This window comes from Pteropus alecto, unplaced genomic scaffold (genome assembly GCF_000325575.1).
Source record: "Pteropus alecto unplaced genomic scaffold, ASM32557v1 scaffold5, whole genome shotgun sequence".
Classification (NCBI taxonomy): domain Eukaryota; kingdom Metazoa; phylum Chordata; class Mammalia; order Chiroptera; family Pteropodidae; genus Pteropus; species Pteropus alecto.
Window position 1 is genome coordinate 2,438,921 of NW_006441953.1, and position 11,337 is coordinate 2,450,257.

Here is an 11,337-nt window from a genome sequence, read left to right on the forward strand (position 1 = left end):
TTATGAAAAGATGCTAACTTTACTAGCTATTAGGGAAATGCAAATCAAAATCACAACGAAATATCACCTCGCACGTTTTAGAAAGGCTATCATCAACAGGACAAGTAATAACAAATGTTGGAGACGTAGTGGGGAAAAAGGAACCCTATACACTGCTGGTAGAAATGTAAATTGGTAAGTTCACTATGGAAAACAGTACGGAGGTTTCTCAAACAATTAAGAATAGAATTACCATACAGCCCATCAATCCCTCTTCTGGGGATCTACCCAAAAAATTTTGAAAATACTTATCCATAAATATATATGTACTTCTATGTTCACTGAGGTATTATTCATGGTGGCCAAGACATGGAAACAACAAAAAGGTCTTTCAATAGATGATTGGATAAAGAAGATGTTGTACATATCTACAATGGAATATTACTCAGCCATTAAAAAAAAAAAATGAAATACTGCCGATTGCAACAACATGGCTGGATCCTGATAATATCATGCTAAGCAAAACAAGGAGAAAGTTGAGAACCTTATGATTTCACTCATATGTGGAATATAAAACTGAAAGCAACAAACTAACAAGACAAACAAAGAAAAACTCATAGACACAGATAAAAGTATGGTGGTTACCAGAGAGAAAGGAGGGAGGGGGCAGGTAGAAATTGGTAAAGGGGGACAAATGTATGGTTACAGAATGAGATACGACTTTGGGTGGTAAACACACAATGCATGTATTGTAGAATTGTACACTTGAAACCCATATAATTTTATTAACCAATGTCACCCCAATAAATTTAATATTTTTAAAAAGTGTTTCACCAAAAATGGAAAGTCAAAAAAGAAAAGAGAAGCATAGATCTAAAGAAACAAGGTTCCATGTTCAATCCAGAGAATGATGAAGGAAATAACTAAAATTCCTAGAAGACAGCTGAAGGTAAGTCCTATAATGATAATAAAAGGAAGTTCCAGGACAACAGTTATGTGGAAGGTCCAGAGAGTAATCAAGCAAGATCAGGGAGATGAGAAAATGGCTCTAGGAGAAAGTTTAACGAAGTAACAAAAATTAAAAGAGTAAAAGTAGTAATAATAAATAATGGACAGATTACCTAGTGAGTGTGGTATTTCAAATATGTCATAGAGTTTGTATATGATTTAGAGGAAAGTAAAGAGAAAACAGCAACCAGAAACATGAGGCAATTATTAACTCTAAGGAAAACAGAAAGTTGCACAAGAAAGGAAATATAATTTTAGTACACCATGTGGTTCAGCTTGGAATAGTATTTTCATAATGTAATAAGGTAAACACTGAATACTGAGTTAACAAAAATGGCCTTCGACTATGTTGGGAGGGCAGAGGAGGCAAAATGTGTACATCAGGGGCCAAGAAGGGATCATCAGAGAATCATGTAAGAGAGCTATGTCCTCCTCTAGGTCAGAAATCGATAGATAATGATAATATACAAAACTGAAAAATTATAAAACACCAGTAGAAGCATGTTATTTGGGGAAAATGAAGATAAACAAAAGAAATAAGTAAAAATTTAAAAATATCGATTCTAAGGAGTAGAAAATAGAAATAGAAAGAGTTGGGCAAAGGATCCTCTTTTTCATATAAACCTTTTGGTAATACTTGAGATTTGAAATGATATATATATGGATTACTCTGATATAAGGTACAATTTTAAAACAGTAGAAAAATATAAACAAAATAATAATATTAGACTTATTGGAGTAATTACTTCATAAGTTATATAAATGTCCAATCACTATGTTGTACACCTGAAACTAACAATATCATATGTCAACCATAATTTTAAAAAATATTTAATTAAATGACATAAACTTACAATTAAATAAATTATATTTAAAAACAAAAAATAAATTAAATTATATAAACTTACAATTAAGAATACTTGTTTCATCTCTCAGCCTTGGCCAGAGGGCATAACGTGGAAGGTGTCCTGAGTGGCCCAGTGGCACACTCTCCCTAATCACCTGTGCCAGGGGCTCTGGACATGATCTTCTGTTGTGGCTAAGCCTTTATTGGTGTTAGTACATCAGTGGATGGGATTAACGCGCAGGCTGACAAATTGTGGGAACTGGCTGCACCCACAGGGTAAAAGTTGCTGTGTGGGGGCCGACCCCACTGAGTGGGATCTGCCCCAGCAGGCTTGTGTACTTGTTGAGACCACCTATGGGACTAGTCAGGATTTGCTCTGTTGTGGTCTAGTACCAGCCTCCAGGTACGCTGGTTTTGTGGTCCCTTGGGAGCCACGATAAACTTACAATTAAATAAATTATATGAAAAACTAAAACCAAAGAAAGATATGTAAAGTTTGATCCATTTTAAAATATAAATACAGCAAGTCCTTAAATAAAGACATTTGTTCAACGTTGTTTCATTATAACATTGATGAGATGCCACAGGAACTTAATTCTTATTCATATCAATTGGCCTATGTTAAAACTGATTTCATTATACAATGCTTTGCTTAAGTTGCATAACTTATTAATGACATTAAATGAGGACTTACTGTACACGCATACAGACACACAGACACAGACACACACACACACACACACACACACACAAGCTTTTGAATGTTTAATACTGTGACTAGTGATTATCTCTGAGTGGTGGGGTTACAGTTTTGTTGGTTTCTTCTTTTCCTACAAAAATCTTTTAATAAGAAATACATTTTTTTCACAAAATATTTTAAAGTATTTGCTTACCTTAGCTGATTTTTTAAACTTTAAGCCTCTATCCAGGTTAAAATGAATTGTCATGTTGTACCCAGTCTGGCTTCCATGTCCATGAGGCCACCAAGTTTCTACAGTAATATTCTTTTAAGAAATAACATAAGTCATTCCAAGTAATCTATGGCACATTTTCAGCAAAATAATATACTGATTCAGAGCATTATATCAATTTCTCATAGAAATTCTAGGTTCTAAAAAATATAGCTCTCCCTCCCTATATATACCAAATTATACCACCCACAGATAATATTTAAAAATCAATATGCTAGGAGTTTAGCACAGATTGATACACCAAAAAGAAAGAAAAGAATAACACACGGGCATTCAAAAAACCACTCTTCCCATTTCTATAGCTCAAGTTTACATTTATTCCACATTCTTAACATTTAAAATTGAACTTCGAAGTTGACTCTTCTTTTAAGCCCAGAACTAGAAACTGTTTTGAGTTCTTACTTTATCTGAACAGTTACTGAATGTTGATTTGCTCCATCTTTTTCCATTCAAAATTGTGAATTTGAAAAAGTAAAATCTAACCCACTGCTACCCATGAAAGATCATGAGTTTAGAATTAGAATTCTGCATGTAGAATAGGCACCGATATTCATAATAATTTACAAGTGCCAAAAATAATCACTGTGTTTAAATATGATGCTTAGAATATATTTTGGATTAGAATACTGCAAATACTGCAAACAAATTAATATATAACACGCCTGGTTTCCTGAGAGGAAAGGATGCCAAATTTAACACATATTCTCCATTTTCTATCTTAAAATCTTGAAAAATCATTCCTTAGCTCCCACACAAAATATATATATATCTGAGAGGTTAAAAGTGAAGGAGAAAATGGAAAAAATACATTTTTTTAACACTCAGACTCTTTTTTCTAACCATTTCTTTTGAACAGTATTGCTTTTCATCTAATGCTTCTCATGAAGTACCATCATTCACCTTGTTAATTTTCACAAACAGCTCAACAATCTTTTCCCCAGGCTGAAGTTCAATGCTGTATGTCTGCTGTGTTTGCAATTTAGGGATTTCTACAATCACTTGACCAGAGACTGGCTTTGAGCTGACAACATCAAAAAAAGACTCTATTTCAAGATTCCACTCCTGGGCATGGTTATCTAAGACATAAAGAGAAAAAGAAAAGAAAAGAAAAAAATTATATATATATATATAATGCTAAGCATTATCACTGCACTTCTTAGGATTCACTGAAGAAAAGACCAATCACTGCACTCTTAGGATTCACTGAAGAAAAGACCAAAGTAGCTTCTAAAGTAGTAAGTGCATTATAAATGCTGGCATGATAAAAAGTTCGGTGGAAATTCTCTTTTAATCTTTAGAGTTTAATCCTTCATCCTGAAGAACAACTAGAATTGTATATTTTACATATACTTCTACTCTGAAAATATAATCATAAGTCACAAATAGGGCATAAATAGAAAATTACAAATGAAAAAGTAACATACATTTTCCAAGATTGATACACATTTGTTCCTTTTTATAAAGGAAAAATACTAAAGATATTTAAGCCATACGATAAGGTATAAACTTAGATGTGAAAAAGTAAAGATATATTTTAAATGTAGATTATCTATCTAAGAAATATTTACTGAGAATCTTCTATGTGCCATGTACTTAGCTAAGTGATGGGAATGAAATGGTGACCATGATAAACTTGGCCCTGAACTCATGAGTTAAGTCTAATGGGATATACACAAGTACAAAAGTGTGATAATACTACGATGGGAGAAGTAAAAGGTTATTCTGAGAAGATATTCACAGGAAAGAACACCTAACTTACAGAGGGTGAAGGAAGGTCTTCATGTAAAAGCGGTATCTAGCTGAGCCCAGAAGGATGCCTTAACTAAGTTTGGAGGAAAACAACTATTCTGAGCATAGCCAAAGTGAAGGGCCACAAGCAAGAATAAATAATACCATAACAAGGACTTGAGCAATGATGAAACTGGTGAGGGAGACCAGCATGGCTGGGGAGGTAAGCAGGGTCCAGCGCATGCTGGATCCCTGAGGAGTCTGGCAATTTCACACTAGATCGGTGGGAAACCATTGAAGATTTTGCATTAAAAAGGATCACATGATCAGATCTGCATTAAAAAAAAAAAAAAATCACTAAGGGTCCCAGCAATGATATACAGGATGCAAATGGAAGAAGCAGAGACACGAAATTTCTGTCTGTACAAAAGGACATGGAAAGTGCACAGACAGAAATTCTAGGAATGGAGAGGAGGAAAAGAAAAGGAAGAGGGAGCAAGGCTGAGAAGGAAGGTTATGGGGAGAAAAAGATGAGACAGCTGCCTAAGGAATGGGACTTTGGAAGTGGAATTTGGGGATGGGGCAGAATGTTTCAATAGGGTTTTGAATTAGCATTTTAAATTATGCATGTGCGATATAACCCTTCCCTTCACTATCCATTTAATTTACAACGTTTGTTTAATATCTCCAGAATTGGATTTGTGATTTGGTTTGGGTTTTTAAGTAATACAGTATGCCAAAGCAAGCTTTGGGCAAGAGCAGAGTGGAAAAGTAGACCCATATTTTTTAGGTTACACAGGAAAAACCAGTTACAAAGTACTCGAAAAGGCTGGATGGGAACGGTGTCAGAGACACCAATGAAATTTCTCATTCTTTACTGCCACTGGAAGGGAGTGCTGAGGTGCTTGAGTTTATGGCCAGATTCATGATAAGAAATTGGGGGAACGTCCATTAGTGGCTTCTGTTTTTCTCTCTGAAGAAATGGGAAGTTATCAGCTGAGAAGTATCTTAGGGACCCTTCTCCAACAAATAAGGAGGGAACTGATAACTTTCCAGTTTCATCATCATAAAAGTTGGTGTGCCGATCAATGACCTAAGACTTTATAACTGGCAATCCTTACAAATGCAAAACTATACCAGACCTGTTCTAAGGATGATAATACCATATCTCATCATTTGCATCTCACATCAGTCAAAAGTATATAAATGGATTTGATGCACACTGAAGCAAACCCAATCCCAGACTTAAGAACTATTCTATTTATTAAATGATTCATTCTTAGGAACACTAGTTGATGACCCCTTAATTAGGTTTGTTCTGATCCAGCCAATTTTGCAGTTTACCCAACGACAGCCTCCTCCAAGTTTTTCTAAGATACAGCAAAATATATCAAGACAACCATACTTTTTCTTTGTTAAAGATGCTTTTCTATTACCAAGTACTAAGACTCGCAGTTTTTCTTTTATGGCATTTTTATTGTTTTTAAACAGAAACACACACTCCAATTTGATCCAACATTTTATTTTCTAAAATATCCCTAAATCTTTGAAAGCTATATGACCTTCAGCTCCCTATCATATTCCCTCTGGCTTCTTATTTCAAGAAATAATAATACATTTACCAAGAACTTACTATGAGCTAAGCATTGTTTTATGCTCTCAACATGTACTACCTTATTTAAGCATCATGACATTGCTATAAGGTAAATTCTATTATTATCATCATTTTATAGATGAGAAAACTGAGACAGAAAGTTATTTTCCTAAAGTCACACAGCTAGTAAGTGGCTGAACTTGGATATGAACCACGACAGTCTGTAACTAGAGACTGTACTCTTAATCTCTAAATTATGCCAATCTCACCCAAATAATTTTCCCAAAACCATGTTTCAGTGGTGCTCAGGATTTTTACAGGGAGGGACTTATGTGGGCGGGGCGGGTGGGGCATTTGTTTTAATGCTATCAAGCTATGCTAGGCATCAAATACGTCTTTTGCCTGAGTCTAAATCATGACAGCACAGATTCATAAAACTTTTGAACTAGACATATGCTGACAGATCACATAATCTGCTTTCTGATGAGTATTTGGTTCCCTTTAGACCACAGGCTGGCAAACTATGGTTCTTGGGCCAAATCTGATCCACCTTCTGTTTTTATAAGTAAAATTTTATTGGAACACCACTGATATCAACTGACTTGAATTGCACCCCACTTAAAAAAATCATATGTTGAAGTCCTAACCCCCAATGCGATTATGCAATCGTATCTGAAAATGGGGTCTTTAGGAGGGAATTAAGTTTAATAAGGTTTTAACGGTGGAGCCCTAACGTGATAGGACTATGGGCTTATAAGAAAAGGAAGAGATCTAGCTTTCTCTCCCCGCCCATCCCCGATCCCCACCCACTGTGAGGACACGGACAGAACAGTGGTCATCTGCAAACCAGGAAGACAGCCCTCCCCACAAACTGAATCAGCCAGCATCTTAACCTTGAACTTCTCAGTTTCTACAACTGTGAGAAATCAATGTCTGTTGTTGAAGCCCCTTGGTCCATGGTATTTTGTTATGGCCACCCAAGCAAGCTAAGATAACACCTTGCTCATTTGTTTACATATTATCTTTGGTGGCCTTTGCACTCCAACGCAGAGTTGAGTAGCTGAAACAAAGGCCGTGTGACCCAAAACGCCTAAAATGTTCACTATCTGACCCTTTACAGAACAAGTTTGCTGATCCCTAACCTAGAATAATTCCCCAAAACTTCATTCTAATCTTTAGTATCTATAATGACAAAAACCTCTGTATCACCAAACAGCCTTCTCTTTTTGCTAGCCTTGACTATTGTCAATTCATTCTTTACACTGTTTTCGAATCCACTTTTCTTTAATTTCCACCTAAAGATTTTTGTTCTGCCCTCTACGCACGTCCTACCAATGAATAACCACCAAGTTCAAGCAGGCTCCTTTGCTGCTTCCTATCACTTCCTCTGCAGTGGGGAATTAGCTGCTTGTAAGGGCCTCTGGCAGGAAGACAAATAATGCAATTCCCAAAGGTTATTGGCAAAATTCCCCAGTTTTCCTTACTTCTAGCATAAAAAATTCTAAAGTAAATTGGAACTCCTCTAGAGCTCATTCTGTTAATGTCCTTGGGTGACACTAAATGAAAGAATTAAGGCTATGGAATTAAAAACTCACTATGAAGATTCACAAGCCTATCGTGTCATCACCGGATATACTATACCAACATATTTGCCCTCTCTTCTTCTTCCTAATGGAGTTCAACCCTTCCTTCTGGAAACCATGGAGAATTTAAGTCGTTTAGGTTCACAAAGCACATTTAGAGTCTTAATCAATAATTTTCCTGGTATTGACTGGTCACATCTTTTCACTTGGTAATTTTTAAATATAGAAACCTATTTTTAGTTAAGGAGAGCTCTGTCTTATAAATTCCATTTCTAGAATATAGCTTCATATCCTGTTTCTCCTACCATTAATAAGTTACCCTTTACTAAAAAATAACTATCACTGCCAGGTCTCTGGACGTGAGTGAGTCTGTGCACTGGCCCTTTAAGAGGATGTGTGGGTCTCCAGCAGCCCTCTGTCTCACCCAGACAGAATTCCCGCTGACTTTCAGAGAGATATTATGGGGACTCCTCTTCCCAGCACTGGTACTCTGGGCTGGGGAGCCTGGTGTGGGGCTAGGACCCCTCCCTCCTCAGGGAAGGACCTCTGCAGCCAAGATAGCCCTTCTGATTCTTAACTGCCATATGTGGATGTGGGACCATCCATTTTGCGTCTCAGCCCCTCCTACCAGGCTTCACGTGGCTTCTTCTTTATATCCTTAGTTATAGCAGTTCTGTTCAGCTAGTCTTCACGTGGTTCCCAAGTGTAGCTGTTCTATAATTTAGTTGTAATTTCGATGTAGTCCTGGGAGGAAGCGAGCATAAGGTCACCTACTCTGCCACCTTGCCCAGAAGTCTCAAAGTTTCTTAAATGATTTAAAATTCCTTCCCAGATCTCCCTCTCAATTATACCCAGTTTTGCATCCTCTCCTCACCCTGACTAAATGAACTCTGGGCTCAAACGAAACAGAAACATTTTATCCAAACAGGGTAGACAGGCAAGGCCAACCTGCTCTCTCTATACCTTGGGGCCATTCCTGGCCTGAGGACTCGTGATGTCCTAGCTGATGTCTTGCTCCCTGCAGAAGAGACTCCTGTCTAGAGTTTGTTCCACATAACCTCAACGAGGAAACTCGTTAGTGATGGAAGACAATGTGGCTCTGGCCACCTACTCATTTTTAGGTTTTTCCAAAGCTGTGATTCAGTGAGGTGTCTTTAAAAATAAAAACAAACAAACAAACCACCATGAGTCTGACTTTAATGGAAATCTGTAGAAAGGGTAAGCAACTACACAGTCTGCATTAATGTATGCTGATTCTTCATGAAAACAATTTTCAAGACAACTCCAATTTGTGTAGATATGACCAATACATTAACCTTAAAATCCTCTAAAATATGCAACTTTTACATTCCTAGACAGTCTACCTCTTTATCAAGATATGGTCAAGAAAAACAAAAAAGAAAATAGCTTTATTTGGTTGTCTAAGAGAAAAAAAAAGTGCAAGACATGAAAGTAGAAAAATAAGAAGATGGCTGAGTTACATTAATTCAAGTGTGTCCATAAGTACCAGCAACTGCAGAATTGACTGCAATTAAGCTTCAAGTACCAATATCTTCATTTAGTCATATGCCTAGCTTCAAGAAAAAGTGGGTTCTCCCACACTTATACCCTCACTAGGTTGTAATGACCTATAATTTACAAACACAGAGAAAGACCCATGGAATGTTAGGCAACGTTAGAGGCAGAAGAAACTTGGCAATCTCCTAGTTACTTCGTAGATGAGGTTTCTGAGACTGGATCGCAGAATCTAGCTCAAAAGCTCCCAAGCCAGAGGACAAGAAAAGGGCCCAGGTTTCCTGACTTCAGTGTTCTCTATCTTCCACCTTTCTCAGAGGTGCCTACCAAAAATAAAGACACGAGCAGGCACACATTGATTGAAATTTGTATATGAACAATAAGGAAAACCCAAAGCAATGGTACTTTTCCCTTTCGGAGTAATAAGTCCAAATATCAAATATGTTTCATGTGAAACAAAGCATTCCCTTTCAGAGTAACAGTAAAATGTTATCCTCTTAATAAGAAGTTATTTGTAAAAAAGAACATGAACATCTACAAAGAGAGAATGTGCCTGACCCTCCACTAAATGCATAATTATATGGTGCCACAGTTCCTCCGTTTGTCACAATACTATCTTTGTACCGAAGCTACCTGATGAGAGCACAACAGTTATGTGAGCATTTCTAATAGTGGAAATATACTTCTTGAAAATTACCATCTGTAAACCTTGACAATCCCTATAAATTACACCCCAACCTAACAAAGCAAAGATGATGAATCTACTTAAAGAAACAAAATATACCCAAAGGTCACAGATAAGAATCCAAGATGGTATCTGAGGGGTTAAGAACTAGCAAGGAAATAGAAAAGCATTCAGGTCAGCCAAGGATGGCTCTGCAAATGTTGGTAGATTGCTTATGTAAGATAAAAAAGATGCTTCATCTCATTGCGGGTAAAAGCTATTCAGAGACAGCTGCCTTGATTAGCTTCGCCCCGCTGAGCTGTTCACAGCTCCTCCTCTTGCCTGCTTGCTTCTTGCATCTTTAATAGACGATGAAAAGCTGCAGTGAAAAGGTAGTCCTGCTTATTTGAAGTAACAGTGACAACAAGCTGAAATGACCAAGTCACAGGTAATTTAAATTCAAACATAGGACATTTTCCTGTGCTCCTGCTAGAATTATAAGACGGACTTCGGCAGCTGCCTTTCAAAGAGCTAACAGCTTGCATTAGCTGAAAAAGCAGGCTCACAGTTAGTTACAACAGCTGTTTTTCCCCTTCTTTATCAAGCAGCAAGATCTCCTTGCCTACTCAGCAGGACAAAATCCTCAAAGACGAAATCCAGGCAAAACAGACACAAAGCAAAATCTCCCCACAAAAACAAAGATAAATCGGTAAATTCCAGAGGGAAAAAATATCTCTTTATGCAACAATGCAGCTAATCAGTGGAGAAATTATTCAAGCAAACTACCTACCCATAAAGTTATTTTCAGGGGTAAATACTGTCATTTTATGGGGAAAGTAATTCAATGATGAATGAAAAAGTGATTCAAAATGAATGCAGAGAAAAAAACACATGCGTGCTTGCATTCAAAAATAAATGCATCAAAGAAGGTACTAAGCAAGACTGACAGAGCTTTGCTCTATTATAATATTATGTTCTCTGTAGTAAGCTGTAAGCAAAGGGAAGCACTGACCTTCAATACAAGCCTCTGTTGGGCAGGCCAGGGTTGAGATGAGAGCTAGACTCAGTCCTCCAATTCAAGATTAGGTCTTCAAGAATGGAGTTGGGGGTGCTCTAGGTTGAGGCAGCAAGTCAGTGTGAAGAGGGTGGGGGAAGGTAGCATCTCTGAGGTTCTAGAAGTGTCCAAGCACAACTCTATAACTAATTTTTTCTAACTGTAGTGACAAAAGATTAAACAATGTAACATTTCATCAAAAATATTTATTATATATTTGGACTTAATATGTTTATGTAACCTTATGAAAAGCTCATAAAACTAGACAATCACCCCTCCCTAATAAATTGTACAGCTTAATGTGAACAACTCACATCAGATTGCAGATATCAAACACCTAGCATAGAAAAGAAGATCAGTAAATCAATCTCTCTCTCTCTCTCTCTCTCTCTCT

At 36.9% G+C, this 11,337-nt stretch overlaps 1 protein-coding gene across 3 annotated transcripts in view; it reads right to left on the reverse strand.

The window, feature by feature from the left end:
• The window catches only part of MANBA (mannosidase beta), an 83,118-nt gene that overhangs the window by 50,123 nt on the left and 21,658 nt on the right, over nucleotides 1-11,337 (reverse strand). For all 3 annotated transcript variants that reach the window (XM_025051795.1, XM_006918876.3, XM_025051796.1), the window contains exons 6-7: nucleotides 3,706-3,881; nucleotides 2,728-2,838 (exon numbers count right to left, since the gene is read on the reverse strand). In XM_025051795.1, coding sequence (XP_024907563.1) covers nucleotides 2,728-2,838; nucleotides 3,706-3,881 — 287 coding nt within the window. The remainder of the gene's footprint in view (nucleotides 1-2,727; nucleotides 2,839-3,705; nucleotides 3,882-11,337) is intronic.